The following is a 17,745-nucleotide window of genomic DNA, read 5'->3' on the forward strand; positions in this document are numbered from 1 at the left end:
TTGTTATCACCCATTCATTATATTAACACTCTAGACCGTTCTAGAAAGTCTGTGACTATCCCATTGACTATACAATTACCTCCCGATCATGCCCGCACGACTACGAAGATTATTGCTATTTTCTCCGCACGTGCAGATTACGAAAACAGTACTCACTCCGTTCGATTTTTGATGTTGTTTATCATTTTCCCATATAATTATCATCATTATCCGCATACCGTGTTAGCTGCAGTACAATATATATATATATATATATATATATATATATATATATATATATATATATACATATATATATGTTATATATATATATATATATATGTATATTATATATATATATATCTTGTTTGATGGATTATCTATATTCCTTCATGGAATGCCTATGCGACGGAATCTCTATATATATAAATAATTGAGGGGATTAAACTGGAAACACGTAGAGTGCTGGACAGTTTCTTGAAGCGAATTATTTATTTATTATTCTCACCTCGTTTTTTTTTACACATTGTCCAACAACGTTGTTTCATCCAGAATTCCTGGAATCATCAGGGAGGTTTAGTGGTACCTGGCCCACACACCTCTAAACGACCCCCCAGATGATTCCAGGAATTCTGGATGAAACAACATTGTTGGAAAATGTGTAAAATGAGGTGAGAATAATGTATAAAATGAGGTAAGAATATAATATATATATATATATATATATATATATATAAATTCATTTCTGTTTCCTGCCATGCGTATGACAGTGTGCGACCATCCATCCTTGTCCATTCTTTCAATTTGCCGACCTAGTTCTTGTTGTCGCGACGTCTTTTTTTGTCCCTCCATTTACGTAATGATACCCCTTTTAAAACGGGTCATGATTATTGATTATTGTTTATCTTATCTTATCGTATCTAATTAAAGGCTGAATAAAAGAATTATCCTATAAATATAAACAATAGTTTATAATTACAGAATCTCATATAGATAGAACGAAGTTGACGTCACTCGTGTATTTGTTATTGATTTTTGACATCCACGTAATCACGTTTATGGGTAATTTTCACTTAACTGTATTATCCAGGCTATAAAAATTCATGGTTACACAGTTTTGTGTGTTGGTCCATTATACTTCCGGATGACAACGATTTGCTTTCTTTTGTGGCCAAAGACTGGCATTTTGACGTCATTTTTTGGTCAGTATCAGCGTGGCCTTCGTGTTATGGCCTGACACCGTAGCCATCGTTATGTTATAGCCTGATTCTGAAATCCAAGAGGACTGGCAGTTTGACGTCATTATTTGGATTTTGCGCCGCTTAGTGAGTTGTCGTTAGTAGAGTTCATGGAAACAAGTTATTTCATTGGTTGAACTATTGAATACAACCCACGATTTGTTTTCTTTTGTGGCAAAAGATTGGCATTTTGACGTCATTTTTTGGTCAGTATCAGGCCATAACTTTACGAAGGCCACGCTGACACTGACCAAAAAATGGCGTCAAAATGCCAGTCTTTTGCCACAAAAGAAAAACATCGTGAGTTGTATTCAATAGTTCAACCAATGAAATAACTTGTTTCCATGGGCTCGACCTACGACAACTCACTAGGCAGTGCAAAAACCAAATAATGACGTCAAAATGCCAGTCCTTTTGGATTTCAGTGTCAGGCTATAACATAACGATGGCTACGCTGACACTGACCAACAAGTGACGTCAAATGACAAGTCTTTGGCTACAAAAGAAAACAAATCGTGAGTTGTATTCAATAGTTCAACCAATGGGATCACTTGTTTCCTTGAGCTTTGCTAACGACAACTCACCAGACGCTTCACAAGCCTAAAACACGACTTCAAACTATAAGTCTTAGAGGGGTTCTATTGTCAGGCTTTAGATAGTATGCGCTTGGCCAAGAAGCTCATAACATTGCCATCCGGAAGTATAACGGACCAACACACTAAACTGTGTGTATCCATGAACGTTTATAGTCAGGTTAATACAGTTCAGTGAGTATTACTCGTAAACGCGGATGGCAAAAAACAATAACAAAGACCTGAGTGATGTCAACTTCGAACTATCTATAGATGGATTGAAGTTGACCTCACTCAGGTCTTTGTTATTGTTTTTACCATCCGCGTTTATGAGTAATTCTCACTAAGCTGTATTAACCAGACTATTTATAAACGTTCACGATTACACACAGTTTTGTGTGTTGGCCAGTTATACTTCCGGATAGCAAGGAGTTGTGAACTTCTTAGCCAAGCGCATACTATCTATTATAGATAGAATGCGCTTGGCCAAGGAGTTCACAACATTGACATCCGGAAGTATAACGGACCAACACACAAACTCTGTGTAACCATGAACTTTTATAGTCTGGTTAATACAGTTTAGTGAGAACAACTCACAAACGCGGATGGCAAAAACAATAACAAAGGCCTGAGTGACGTCATCTGCATACTATCTATAAGTTAACGATGGCTACGACTCGCCCCCGCAATCATTATGACAACTCATGTCATTACATCATTATATAAACCATATTTACATCTACCCACGACCAACACGTGACTTTAGATGAGCTCATATCAATTATATTATTATTATTATTACTATTATTAGATTATAGATAGAACGAAGTTGACGTCACTCGGGTCTTTGTTATTGATTTTTGACATCCACGTTTATGAGTAATACGCTTCAACAGTCGGAACGTCACTTCCCTCGTAATGACGCATGGTAACTTAGTAACTGGCGCTAAACTATCGGAACAATGGCGGACGCCCTTATGAAATATTTCTCCGACGAGAATAAAAGCGTATCCAGAGGAAAAAAAAAACACTTAAAAATCTGTTCATGTTTTGACTTTTACAAATTCTGATCACAAGACATGAAAAGTTCTAATCAGCATGGAGAATAAAAAGTACCGATTTTTTTGTTTAGAACCACGATGGCCGCCGTTGCTGGACGACGTGACATCAGACTATTGAATCCAGCTACGCTTCAACAGTCATGACGTCACTTCCCTCGTAATGACGCATAGTAACTTAGTAACTGGCTCTAAACTATCGGAACAATGGCGGACGCCTTTATGAAATATTTCTCCGACGAGCATAAAAGTATATCCAGAGGAGAAAAACATTATAAATATGATCATGTTCTGACGTTTATACACTCTGATCACGTGACATATGTAAAGTTCTAGCCAGTATGGAGAATAAAAAGTACCAATTTTCTTTGTTTAGAACCACGATGCTCGCCGTTGCTGGGCGACGTGACATCAGACTATTGAATCCAATTCTCACTAAACTGCATTAATTGTATTTTGTCTTACTTTTTTCCTCGAGGTGGGTGGAGTGGCCTAGTGGTTAAGGCATCCCACTGTGAACCGGAAGGTCCCAGGTTCGAGCCCCGCTTCAGGCACCTTGGGCAATGTTATAAACCAACCCCCCCATTTGCTCAGTTGGACAACATGGGTGATTCCTGTGTTTTTCTTCTTTCTTTTTTTTAAAGCGCTTTGAGGTTTCGACGAACGGCGCTATAGAAATATTATTGTTATTATTATTATTATTATTATTATTATTATTATTATTATTATTATTATTATTATTATTATTATTATTATTATTATCATCATCATCTTCATCATCAGACATCTGGTTTGATGAATTATCTTTTTTCCTTCTTGGAGTGCTAGGCGACGATATCTTATGATGTCGTGGCGGAAAGGCATACTTTTAAAATATTTTTTCATCGAGGTCCTTTTAATTTTAAATATACAATTTTTTTCCCATCCCATCTCCTTTTTTACTGGCGCTAGATGACCTGACGTTGCCGCAACCCCCTGTAGATCATTTTTTATTTTTAATATCAACAAATAGATTGTCATGTGATAAACAAAAATGAATTATAACAGCTTCCAATTTTTAAAAAATAGATCTCTGTCGTCTATCTGGAATTTAGTAATGTACTTTTGCCTTTATTGGGTTTTTTTATGTTGGCTGAAGAAGGGTTTTGAGTCCAAAATGTTCTGTGTTTGGTATTTTGTTCTTCTTTGATTAATCAGCGTCGTCATGTAAAATGTCTATTCATCCTCACGTCACCGAAACGATAAATCATTTTTAAATTTAAAAAAAATTGAGATTTTATATAGCGTGCTCAAAGCGCTTTACAAGGGGTCCATAGCCAACAGCAACATTTAACATGTAGGACGGGACATGACACCTGTTAGGCGATATTACAATTTTCTTAAACAAGACAACGCTGTTAACGACCAGGTACTCATTTTTCACCTGAGTACAGTGAGAGAATGTGAGAAAAGAGCATTCTCCGAGGAGGACTCATCTGTGCGCCGAAACGAGGCTCGTACCCAAGACCTTCCGACCCGAAAGCGAGTGTCATACTACTAGACTACATAGCCAGCCGCACGATAAACCATTTACCCTAATTGTGACTTCCAGGAGTGGATCTATAGATAGAATGCGCTTGGCTAAGAAGCTCATAACATTGCCAGTTTTTCTTCTTCTTCTGATTATTATTATTATTATTATTATTATTATTATTATTATTATTATTATTATTATTATTATTATTATTATTATTATTATTATTATTATTATTATTATTATTATTGTTATTATCATTATGATGATGATGATGATGATGATGATGATGATGATGATGATGATGATGGTTATTATTATTATTATTATTATTATTATTATTATTATTATTATTATTATTATTATTATTATTATTATTATTATTATTATTATTATTATTATCCGGAAGTATAACGGACCAACACACAAAACTGTGTGTTACCGTGATCGTGTATAATCAGTTTAATACAGTTTAGTGAGAATTACTCATAAACGCGGATGGCAAAATACAATAACAAAGACCTGATTGACGTCAACTTCATTATATCTATAGGTTGTTTACGTAGATAAGTTTCCACCAAAGACAAATTATCAAATCCTACTTCCGTAATGTGGAGAAAATAAGTATTATATTAAAATTTTGGCCAGAAAACTCGTCCTTCAAATATCGATCCATTAAAATGATCCTTATCTTGTCAAAAAACTCTCATCAAACCTAAATTTCAGTAAAGTTCCAGGTTTGAGTTTTTGTTAAAATAAGAATAATCTTAATTGATAGATATTTGTTTGAAGGACGAGTTTTCTGGCCAAAATTGTAAATACATGTTTTGTGGTTCAGAAGACGATATATTATTAGTTGATATTTATCTATCATCAGGCTATTTGTGGCGTTTGTGTTTTGGGATAAAATAGATATGATGAGATAGATATGGAGTCGAGTTGACAAATTAATTATAATATTAGGACTCGAAAATGGGAAACCGGAATATAGGGGAAGAAATGTTATCGGTATCGGAGAGAAAAGAATTACCTGTTGAGATTGAGGATTGTTGTTGTTGTTGTTTTTTTTTTGTTGTTGTTGTTGTTGTTGTTGTTGCTGTTGTTGTTGTTGCTGTTATTGTTGTTGTCTGTGCTGCTTTTGTTGCTTTACTGTTGTTTTGCTGCTGTTGTTGTTTTTGCTCCTGCTGTTGTTGTTCTGTTGTTGTTGTTGTCGTTGTAGTAGTCAGTTCTGTTTATGTAACCTATAACTTCTGGGTACTCGGAAGGACTGGTTGCATACACATTCCCAAGGATGTAGGAACCAATAGAGTAGAGGGTTTGATGTCACGACTTTTTTCTCTATTTGACGGCATCTCCTGCCTGGTGGTGCCAGATGTCAATTAGATTGTCAGCCCAATCAGACTAATGAGTTCAAGATACGGTGAGAATTTTATTTCTACCTCATTGATTAGGTCCCTCAACGATAGAATTCATTTGATTGAAAAGGAGGAGGAGGAGTCATCGAGCAATAATCGCTTGGCGATTATAGTGGGAATTAGAAGGAGAGGGAGGAGGAGGAGGATAGGGGGAGGAGGAGGAAGATGGGTAGGAGAAAGAAGAGGAGGAGGGGGGGGGGGAGGAGGAGGAGGAGGAGCGGGAGAAGGAGGAGGAGTCATCGAGCAATAATCGCTTGGAGATTATAGTGGGAATTGGAATGAGGAGAGGGAGGAGGAGGAGGATAGGGGGAGGAGGAGGAAGATGGGTAGGAGGAAGAAGAGGAGGAGGGGGGAGGAGGAGGAGGAGGAGCGGGAGAAGGAGGAGGAGTCATCGAGCAATAATCGCTTGGAGATTATAGTGGGAAGTAGGAGAGAGAGGAAGAGGAGGAGGATGGGGAGGAGGAGGAGGATGGGGAGGAGGATAAGGAGGAGGAGGAGGCGAAGGAGCGGGTGAAGGAGGAGGAGTCATCGAGCAATATTCGCTTGGAGATTATAGTGGGAATTGGAATGAGGAGAGGGAGGAGGAGGAGGATAGGGGGAGGAGGAGGATAGGGGGAGGAGGAGGAAGATGGGTAGGAGGAAGAAGAGGAGGAGAGGGGGGGGGAGGAGGAGGAGAAGGAGCGAGAGAAGGAGGAGGAGTCATCAAGCAATAATCGCTTGGAGATTATAGTGGGAATTAGAAGGAGAGAGTGGAGGAGGAGGAGGATGGGGAAGAGGAGGGGGAGGATGGGGAGGAGTCATCGAGCAATACTCGCTTGGGGATTATATTATACAAAGAGGGAATTAGTAGAAGGAGGGGGATGAGGAAGATGGGGAAGAGGGGGAGGAGGAGGAAGATTGGTGAGGAGGCATAGTTGAGTCCTCTCACCGTACTCAGGTGTAAAATGAGTACCTGACCCTTTAACAGCATCGTCTCGTCGGGAAAAAAAAAATTGAAATACCGCCTAACAGGCGTCGTCATGTTCTTCATGTTACATGTTACTGTTGGTCAGTGCCCCTTTGTAAAGCGCTTTGAGTACGTTGAGTGGATATTGCGCTATATGAAAGCTCAAGTGTTTTTTGTTTGTTTGTTAGTTTTTTTGTTTTTTTGTTTTTTTTTTTGTTTGTTTGTTTTTTAAAATCCTATTTTTCTCATCATTATTGATACAATTGCCCGCTCCATACTTTCTGAATTTTGTTCTCTGTTTATAGTTGTGCTTTTATTCATCAACTTTGTCTTATACAATGAACTTTTTGTATTCAACTGATCCGCGATGTTTAGCATTAGGCAGAGAATAGCGTAATGGTTAATTAACTCAGAATTGAAGGGGGGGGGGGGGGGGAATCGTAGGATTGTATTATAATACAGGTGTCTATGCTTTGCTTTGTTTCAATAAATTTAACATTTGGTATCTTGATTTTCTTAATATAGATTCAAAACAAGGTCCATATTTTAAAAAAACATTGAGCTTTTTATATAGCGCAATAATATCCACTAAACGTGCTCAAAGCGCTTTACAAAGGGTCCCTGACAAACAGCAACACGTAACATGTAGAACTAGACAGGGCGATATTACATTTTTTTTTCCGACAGAGACAACACTGTTAACGGCCAGGTACTCAATTTACACCTGAGTACGGTGAGAGAATTTTTGTAAAGAGCATTTTCCAAGGACTCTAACTATGCGCCGAGCGAGGCTCGAACCCAGGACCTACCCATCCGAAAGCGAGTGTCATACCACAAGACTACATAGCCGCACAATGACTACATTCCTAGGGAGCTACAAAAAAAAAAAAAAAAAAGAAGAAAATTTCAGGAGTCCCGATAGCTCAGTTCGTAGAGCACTCGCTTCACACAGGCGCCAAGTTCGATCCTGTGTGCAGTCGAGATTATTTTCTGACCCTCCCCCACCCCCCTGTCTATCTACCTAGCAGTGACTGGGTATCTGGGTCTCCTAGACATGTCGGAAAGTATTTTGCGATAGACTAGCGTCCTATCCAAAGGTTAGCAAGCAATTGCTATCGTCCGTTTCACGCTATAGAAACCGGGATGAACTCCGACTTCTTGAGCCTAAAGGCTCTGAAGGACAACTTTAAAAGATATCAACTATAATTTAAGCCTTATCTGATCCTTATAACTTAAAATTCATTTTTCGGCATTTGGAGTTCAACCGACGTGCACTTATTTGCAGGTCTGATAACCCAATTCCTCAGGGGATCATTGTTGTAATGGAAGCCTCAAAAAAATGACGCCAAATATTGTCTATTACAACAATGTTAACTCACTCAGCCCTAGAGATTTTTGCTACTTTTCAAAATTGAAAAAAAAAGATGTATTAAAAATGAGCATCTGCATACGCATTTATAGTTTTTTTTATTCAACTACCATTAACATGCAAAAACTAAAAACATTAACTTTGATACTACACCTATAATTTGTCTCATAAAAATGTAATAAATAGTCATGGGGTAAAAGTAACCCCGGGTAAACTACGGGTATAGTCGGTGTTAGGGTTGAGCCTAAATGAGTCGATAAAATAGAGAGAAAGATAAAGGGAGAAAATGTGACGAAAAAAAAGTCATAGAATTGTATTAGAATACAGGTATGCTTTACTTTATTGTTCCCTTATTTATGAGGCACATTTACTCCCTTTATCTTTCTCAACAATGTTAAACTAGGCCCATAAGTGGATTCGGATGTCAGACCTGCATATTATATTATGTACACGCTGGGTTCAACTCAACATGTTACCGAATTGACCCGGTCCGTCACATTTGCTATGTTGATTTTCCACATAGGCCATCCTAATTAAAACTAATAAATAAATAGGGCCGAAATGTCGTTTGTTTTGTGTGTTGTTCATTCATGAGTCAGATTTACTCCCTTTATCTCTATCTCCATCCTAATTACAATGGATCTCAATCGTATTTTATTTCCCTCAGCCATAATTATTATGATTTCCTTAGCAGATGTTATCTCCATCAGGCATAATGTAAGTAAGTAAGTAGCAAGTATGTAAGATGTTATCTCTTGCATCTGTACTGGTTGCATCTTTTGTATAACAGCCTGGATTAAAAGCCTATGGGTTGATCCGTACTCTCAGGTAAAGATTAAGGAAAGAAGTAAAAAAAAAATAAAACGAAGGAAAGAAAACAAAACGAAAATAAAATATGCGTACGTTGAACAATAGTTCAATCGTAAATGTTGCTGCTCGAAGCTCGAAGAAATAAATAACAACGTGAAATTGAATGTTATCTTTAATTTGATATACGAAAACAGATAAAATGGACGTTTCGGGTTTCCCCTTTATCAACAAAACAGGATGAATGAAACAATACAGACGAATGAGTGTATGCGCAACATAGAACAAATAATTTCAAGCCACAACAAAAAAATATTAATAAACCACCGACAAGAGAAAAACCCACCCACCAGAAAATGCAACTGCAGAAATAAGGAACATTGCCCGCTAAACAAACAATGTTTAGAATCAGTTGAATTTACCAAGCCACGGTCACCGAAACTAAAACAAACAAGCAAGAAAAATGTGTAGGACTAACGGAAAATAATTTCAAAACAAGATACACCCTCCACACCTCAATATTTAGAAACACTACAAAAAAAATCCACAAAACTCAGCGAACATATTTGGAAATTAAAAGACAACAGACTAGACCACAACATTTCATGGAAAATTTTATCTAAAGCAGCAGGATACACACCAACATCAAAACAATGTAGCTTATGCCTGGAAGAGAAATATACTATAATCAGACACCCTCATGAAGCCACACTCAACACGAAAAATGAGATGTACGGTACGTGTCCACATCGCCGGAAGTTCTTGTTAATCAACTACAAACCGGAACCACTTCAACAGACAACAACAGTCAACAAACCAACTCAGTCCTGAAGATGGCTAATTAGGCCTGAAACATTAATGTAAACTGTCTCAAACATTGTGGTAAATATTAAAATTATATATATATATAGATGCAGGTCTGACATGATATGGGTTATCAGACCTGCAAATAAGTGCACGTCGATCGATACCCTTTGACCGCGCAAAGATTTGGTTTGAAAAAAAAAAGTATAATTGATCAAAGAGCTCACACTTGTTCCTGATTGGTCCAGTTGATAACGTCTTATCACCGTCATTAGTGTCATCCACAATTGGCTTCTACATTCAATATAATGATACGGTAGTTGCCAGCTTTTAAATTAGCCACTAGGAAGTTCATGGTATGAGCAGGTGGATGTGCTCTCTCTCTCTCTCTCTCTCTCTCTCTCTCTCTCTCTCTCTATCTATCTATCTATCTATCTATCTATCTATCTATCTATCTATCTATCTATCTATAGATGATAGAAAAGCTCTCTCTCTCTCTCTCTCTATCTATCCATCTATCGATCTCTCTCTCTCTCTCTCTCTCTTTTCCCTCTCTCTCTCTCACTTAATTGTCCTATTTAGAGATCTAAAACGCCTCCAAAATCACCAAGGATAAAAAATATTGTGTTATATTCATAACAAAAGACCGTGAACTGTGGAAGGTGTTGACATAGGCGATTGATTAGAGAGGCAGGCGGCCGAAACGTCCCGATCGGATGACCCACTAGCGGAAGGCCTCGTAAAGTCAGTAAGTCAAGATTTGAACGGAGAACTTCAGTGATCCTTTTTTCATTCTGGCCACCTGACCCAGCCAACGCCATTTTCTTCTTTTTATTTGGCTTTCAATGCTAGTGCAGTAAGCTTTATTTAATAGATCCACTGTTTATATTTTTGTAGGCCAAAATATGTTACAAATTCTTTTTAAACACTTGTTTTGAAAGGTTTCTAAGTTTCTGTGTTATGGAGGATGTCATTTTCCAGCTTTCACTTCCATAAATCACTACACTTAAAAGATTGCTTTTAATTGTATATTTTCAGATTAAGTTTGGGTATAATTATTAGCAAAATCGTTCAAAAAATTGATTTTGAGATTTTGGTGGAATACGATATTTTATTATCTTAGAAATATTATTTTTAAAGTCCAACTTCTTAAAATAGACTATAAAGGCACGAAAAACACAGTCGAAAAGGGTACAGGTATTAAGAAAAGTGTGAAAAACGGAAAGCTATTTTGCTATTTTATCAATACGTCATTTTTCTAATGGTATGGGATACTGTGTCAAACGTTTCTCAGAATCTATTCAATGAATTTGTCTGAAATTTTCCAGTTGTCACAGAGATAACGTATTATGTCACCATTGAGATTTTTCTTTGATAAGGTATGTGTATTTTGAATTATAATCCAAATTATTCATATTTAACATAAATTTTGTCATAACAGTTTGATTCTCAACTTTCTAATGTTATAATGGAAATTCCATAAGCGAAAGCCGTAAAATCTCTCTATGGTGACACAATATGCTACAATGTTGAAAAGAAGGAAGAATGTGAAGGTCATTCCTTCATTAGTTTTTGTGGAACGTTTGCCACAAGATTGTTTTCTTTTTAATGCCAGAACCCCAAATTAGGTCGCAAAACGGATACCAACACAGACAATTTACGTTTTTCACCAAAAATGTTTTTTACCTATAATGACGATAAAGAATGATTAAAACCGCCCAATATAGGTAATTAATTTTTTTTTTTTTTTAGAAAAGACCAAAACTGCCTCTTAAAGTCAGTAAGTCAAGATTTGAACTTCAGTCTGGACTTTTAAGGGTTAATATGACATGGAATGGATATTTTATGGATATTTTAGTTAAACCACGGAGACATGGAAGATGAGCCATGATGATTTGAATGGCAACCGCCTGCTGGTTGGTGGAATGATTACATCCAAGATTCATTAGTCCCTGCCTTCGATTAATCACGTTGAATCCACGACATTCACACTAGGCGCCTTAATTCTGGTCTCAATTAAGATGAGGCAAACGTCTTTGGGGATAGAGATGGGGGTGGTTGAGGGGAGGGCAAAGTAAAAGTAGTGTTAGAGATGGCATTGGGTGGGAGCGTCATCGTAAAAGAGAAGGAGGGGGGGGGGGGATTCAGAATATTTATTTTTTTAATTTTGTTTTTCCTTTTTCTTTTTCTTTTTTAAAAATTAATTTTGTTTTCTTTGAATTGTTTTCTAGGATTTTTTATTTGTTTTCACCTTCGGTTAATCTTAATTAGGTTGTGTAATATAGATCTAGGCCAACAGTACACGCACAATAGATGCTCCTAAAAGTCACTATTGGGGGGGGGGGGAGAAGAAATAATTAGACTTGATTGCTACACCTTTACTGTTTTAAAGGGTATACAAATCATAAAAAATCCGCCATCCGCCAGGCCATTTTTCCCCGCCACGCGATGATAAAAATCTGCCAATTTGGCCGAAAATCCGCCAACCTGGCAACACTGCCTGTCATCTGGCGTGTGCGATCATGGCATCGTGCAATTTCCCCGAGTTGTTTTATTATGTGTCGTGTTCAGTAAGGACATGATCTCGCCTCTAATTAATTGGAATTGTCAGGGCCACGAAATGCCCCCAACGTACTTTGAAGCGTTTTTAAGGCAGAAAACCATCGGTTAACGTGACCGTTTTCTTGATCTGGCATCATCATCATCATCTCTCTCTCTCTCTCTCTCTCTCTCTCTCTCTCTCTCTCTCTCTCTCTCTCTCTCTCTCTCTCTTTCTATCTATCTATCTTTCTTTCTCCCTCTCTATCTATCTCTCTTTCTCTCTATGATTGATGCGTAGTGTTTGATGTATTTGTATTGTATTATTTGTATTGTAAAATAAAGAGAGTAAAATGATTCTTATAAAAGGTACAAAATGAAGTAGTAAAACCCTTACAATAAAAACAAACAGAGTTAGTTGTCATCTTTCTAAACGTCGAGGGTCCGGATAGCTCAGTTGGTAAAGCACTCGCTTCACACGCAAAGGGACCGAGATCGATCTTGGGTGCAGTCGAGATATTTTCTAACGCTTTTGTCCACCCTTGGTGATTGGCTAGCTGGATTTGTAAGGTCTGGCGGAAAGTACTTTGCGATGCAAGCAATTGCTATTGTCCGATTCACGCTTTAGAAACCGTGATAAACTACAGCCCCATGGGCCTAATGGCTCTACTAAAGGACTTTCTAAACGTCAGCCAGTTTAGCTGAACAAATTCCTTCTTTCCTTTATACTCACCTGAATCCTAAATGCTATTCTTATAATTTGTTATTTTCCACAGGCGATGCCGCTTCCAACCTATTTGGACGATCTGGCCTGGCGCTTCCGTTGCTGTTGGTCCTTGCACAGATGTTGATTCAGTCTTTTACGACAAGGCAACAAGCATTGTGATAGGATTGCTGCCATGCATGGCTGGTGTGTTTTACAAGTGGAGATGATCTTTTACAGAGTCAACTGGATGCCTGAAATTATCAACTTAGAAATGAGTGGAGTGTTGAGTCACGTGTACACATAACATATGCAAATAAGTGCACGTCGGTGTTGTTGGGTAAAGTGTCTGTTCATGAATGATGCGTGAGGAATAGTGCTGTTCAATAAAGCGTCCGTTCATGAACGTTTTGCAAGGAACTTATTGATAGAAAATAATATTGATATTTTATTTTGGATATCTGAGCGTGTATAATCTTGTGATGTTGATGATAAAAATCGACGGTTATAATGTCGTGATTTTTTTTATCATCAAAACTGCTATCATATTTTTTTAAAACCAAATATATACGACTTTGGTTCTTTCCGTTTAATGATGATACTATAATTAATGTAAAATATTACTTGTTTTTTCAAATATAGTTTCTAAAATGTCTTCGGACATTTATATTTAATTGTTTGATTGAAAACAACTGTGCTGTAAATTAAGCTGTCAAATACGGTAAATGCCTCACCGGGAAACTATGCCTTTTGTGATTTTAAACTAATGAGAGTATATTTGATTATGTTGCCAGTCAGTTCATTTGATCAAAAATTACTTTAATCAATGGAAAAAAATATTTTCCAACAGGGCTGAGAATACTCAAAATGCTTAAAATTCATACAGATCAATGTAATTCCCAAGACTCATAGACGTTGTGGAATATAAAAGTATCGAATAAACACTTAATATAACAGCTTCAAAACAGTACCAAATACTCAACACGGACCATTTCGGACCATTTCGGGAAATTAGAATGGTTTTACTTCACGTGAAATCCAGACATTCTGTACGCCTATTCTGTATTGGGTTTGCAGATATCTTTTTTTTTGTCTGTGTGTTTACAAGTCCACAGGGTCAAGTTTCCCCTTTAGGCAAAGTCATCCTATTTGACGGTTTGAAAACTTGGTTGGAGTCAATGCGTGATTAGTAATCTGCAATATTAAATAACGTTTTAATTTTTATTTAAATACGTTTCCCTTTATTCGATGAAAATGCTTTTACATTTATCAAAAAAGAACAAGTCATCAGGATGAAAATACGTTTCCATAATATGAATGAGAGCGGCTGAGACACACACACACACACACACACACACACACACACAGAGAGAGAGAGAGAGAGAGAGAGAGAGAGAGAGAGAGAGAGAGAGAGAGAGAGAGAGAGAGAGAGAGAGAGAGAGTTGTGGAATCACGGGATCTAAAATTGTTCAAAATGCCAAATTTGTCTTTCACTGTAGAAAATGTGTGAATTCTTATCTTGTTCTACATTGGAGCGTTTAAGTAATCATCCTTAATGTATCCTTGTGTACCTTATTAAGTCTAGTGTGAGTCGACAATTCATGTTTTTCAATGCTCTACATATGGGTTAGGGAGTGTTGATGTTGTCACTGTCCATTTAACATTCCAGCAACGAATGATCTCTGATACTCACCCAATCTTCCCCGGGCCTGCTGGTACTTGAGGCGATGCAAGGGATCTCCACCTGGTCCTGTCAGCAGCTATTCTCGGGGCCATCTCGAGGAACAGACAGACCTCTCTGCTTTAGGTCCTTCTCTACGGTACATCTCCAAGTCTCCTTGGGGCGGCCTTGCTTCTTCTTTCCCCATGGTGTCCATCGCAGAGCCTTCCTTATCAGTGTTTCATCTTTGATATGTTAGGTATATAAAATTATGTCAGAGATTTGATAAATTATTGAAATAATGAGCGATACAAGTGTCAGTAAACTACTGCTAGTTTTTGTGTTGAGTGTAGGGCAGGGGTCGTCGTATGGGCAGGTGATCCTCAAAACGTGCCAAGTCGGGATTTCATCATTCAGAGAAAATTGCATTTTTTTGGGATGTCATTTTTTCAGTGACTTTAAAATGAAAATACTTGTGTTGTTTGGCTCATAGAACAAAAATACTGAGTTATTTGTAACTTGATATCGATGGTCGGCGGATCAAACCTCTGAAGTCCCGATTTTCACGATCGGCGGATCAATACTCTGAAGTCAACATACGAGCTTTGCGCACAATGTTTTATTGAATTTTGGTCGGATTAAGACCTCTGATGTCATCGCAGTTTTGATCCGCCCAAAATTAGATAAAACATGCTGCGCAAATCTCGTATAATGTATCTAGACTTCAGAGTTTTGATCCTCCGATCATCGATATGTTCTCTGGTGATTTTAAGGTGTCCATTGTATCGATTGGAAGTGTTAACTCGGTTTTTTTCTATCCAGATGTGACATGGCAGGCTTTTGCCAGCCATCTTGTTTAATTTGAATATTTGTTTCCATGGATTAATTTTAAACTTTGAAACGTTTTTGGAAGTTTTGAGCCACCAAAATTCATCTACAAGTCATTGTTTCCTACTACTGTTATATTGCTAATTGCTACAGCATCGTTAAATAAATAATTTGTATTTTGGGGACACGAGCTTTCGGCCGTTTTAATTATTTTTTTTTTGAGGGGGGGGGGGGGGGGGTGGGGGGAGGGGGTGTACTTTTTAAAAACTTTTGATTTGTTTTGTTGGATTCTTTTCTTTTTTATTCATGTTTCTAATTTACCCTTTCAAATGATCATGAGATGTTTACAAACTGTATTAGTATACCCGATACTGTGTTCAACATTGGTGTGATGAGACGAAAATAAAGCAAGGTGTGGTTACGATAGCAAGAGATTATTTCATGGTATAGCTAAACGAGTTACCTTTCGGCGATTGACCTTCGTCACACGACTAACTCATCTTGCTTTATTTATTTTTTTTCGTCTTGTTTTTGTTTTGTTTTTAGTTATTGTTTTTTTTTTTTGTGTTGTTTTGAGAGTGATTATTTTCTGATCTTTCCAAATGTATTAATATGTTAATAATCAGCATACACTTTGAGACGTATAAACATGTTACAACCATGAGAGCTGGATTTGTCAATTTATGTTACCATAGCTACCAACTAACACTAAAACATTCTGAAGACTTACATCAACAATGCTCCAATCCGAAGATATTTGGAAAATATTTCATTAGTTTATGAAAAATAAACCAAAAACTAGCGGTCTTGCATTAAAAATTATAGTACTTATTTTAGCTTTTTAACCCTCTCCACGCCAACTACAGGAAAAAATCATCCCATTCCTTAGATACAATAAAATAGTTGTCTCATTCTGTTTTTTTTTTATACATCACAACATTTGAAGAAAACTCTTGTGTTCAGTTTCTAATCCAATCCAATCCAATCCAATACATTCTCCAATCCAATCCAATACATTATCCAGTCCAATCCAAAAATAGTTGCAGCTTTCTGTGATGAAGATTGACGCAACTAGGTGTGGTGGGGAGGCATTGACGTAATATCTATCTTTTGGTTTTAAACTGGTCAAGATAACTATTTAATGTTATATATCTATTACTCATAAATTATAATGCTAAGGTTGATGTATTCTGATGTCGATATTTTTAATCAATGAGACCCGTATGTATAATATATATATATATATATATATATATATATATATATATATATATATATATATATATATATTATATATAAACATTTGAAAGATAATTAAGATTGTTTGACTTCTACAACGTTGTTATCGAGCGTTGCTCTCATCAGGAAGTGGAAGTGAAAGTAGATTGTTGTGTTTTCGTATTTTTCTAGATTCGTGAAACGACAAAGACAAACGACACATAACATGGTTCAACCCACCCTACAGCAAGAATGTGACAACTTCTATCGGTAACAAATTCTTCAATCTACTACAAAAATGCTTCCATCCCGGTCACGTTCTACACCCAATCATGAACAAAAACACCATCAAAATAAGATACACCTGCATGCCAAACATACAAAACATTATTTCCTCCAACAATAACCGAAAACTATCACAGCCAGCTCAGCCCAGCAACAACCTAGAGAAAAAATGCAAATGTAGGACTCAGGCAACATGCCCACTAAACGGCAATTGCCTGACACAAAACGTAATTTATCAAGCCACAGTTACACGACCAGACACACCAAAACAAGAAACATGCATTGGCCTCACCGAGTGTTTATTCAAAACCAGATACAACCTACATACATCTTCCTTCAGAAACATACACAAACGACATTCTACTACACTAAACGAACACATTTGGAACCTCAAAGAAAAAAAACATACAACACAGCATCACATGGAAAATCATCTCCAGAGCACAGTCGTACTCCCCCTCTTCTAAGATTTGCAACCTTTGCTTGGAAGAAAAATTCTTCATCATCACGAAACCGAACATAGCAACACTCAACAGAAGAAACGAACTAACATCCTCATGCAGACATAGAACAAACACCTTTTATGTAATTACGAACCTCCATAAACACGAATTTAGAAAAATACGAAAGCACAACAATCTACATTCACTTACACTTCCTGATAAGAGCAACGCTCGATAACAACGTTGTAGAAGTCAAACAATCTTAATGTTTATAAATAGCTCCTTTTATCCTACAGTTGAGCACTATTATTTCATGGTTTTTGTTTTTATAATTTATATATATATATATATATATATATATATATATAT

The 17,745-nt window shown here is 37.0% G+C and overlaps 1 protein-coding gene across 2 annotated transcripts in view; it reads left to right on the plus strand.

The window, feature by feature from the left end:
* LOC144978547 (uncharacterized) overlaps window positions 1–14,353 on the plus strand; it is a 95,855-nt gene extending 81,502 nt beyond the window's left edge. For both annotated transcript variants that reach the window (XM_078924761.1, XM_078924760.1), the window contains exon 7: window positions 13,016–14,353. In XM_078924761.1, the coding sequence (XP_078780887.1) occupies window positions 13,016–13,125 (110 nt within the window). In that variant the 3' untranslated portion in view covers window positions 13,126–14,353. The remainder of the gene's footprint in view (window positions 1–13,015) is intronic.
* The last annotated feature ends 3,392 nt before the right edge of the window (window positions 14,354–17,745 follow it).

The sequence above is a fragment of the Berghia stephanieae genome, chromosome 8 (assembly GCF_034508935.2).
Source record: "Berghia stephanieae isolate SIO BIC M18660-M18661 chromosome 8, UCSD_Bste_1.3, whole genome shotgun sequence".
Taxonomy (NCBI): domain Eukaryota; kingdom Metazoa; phylum Mollusca; class Gastropoda; order Nudibranchia; family Aeolidiidae; genus Berghia; species Berghia stephanieae.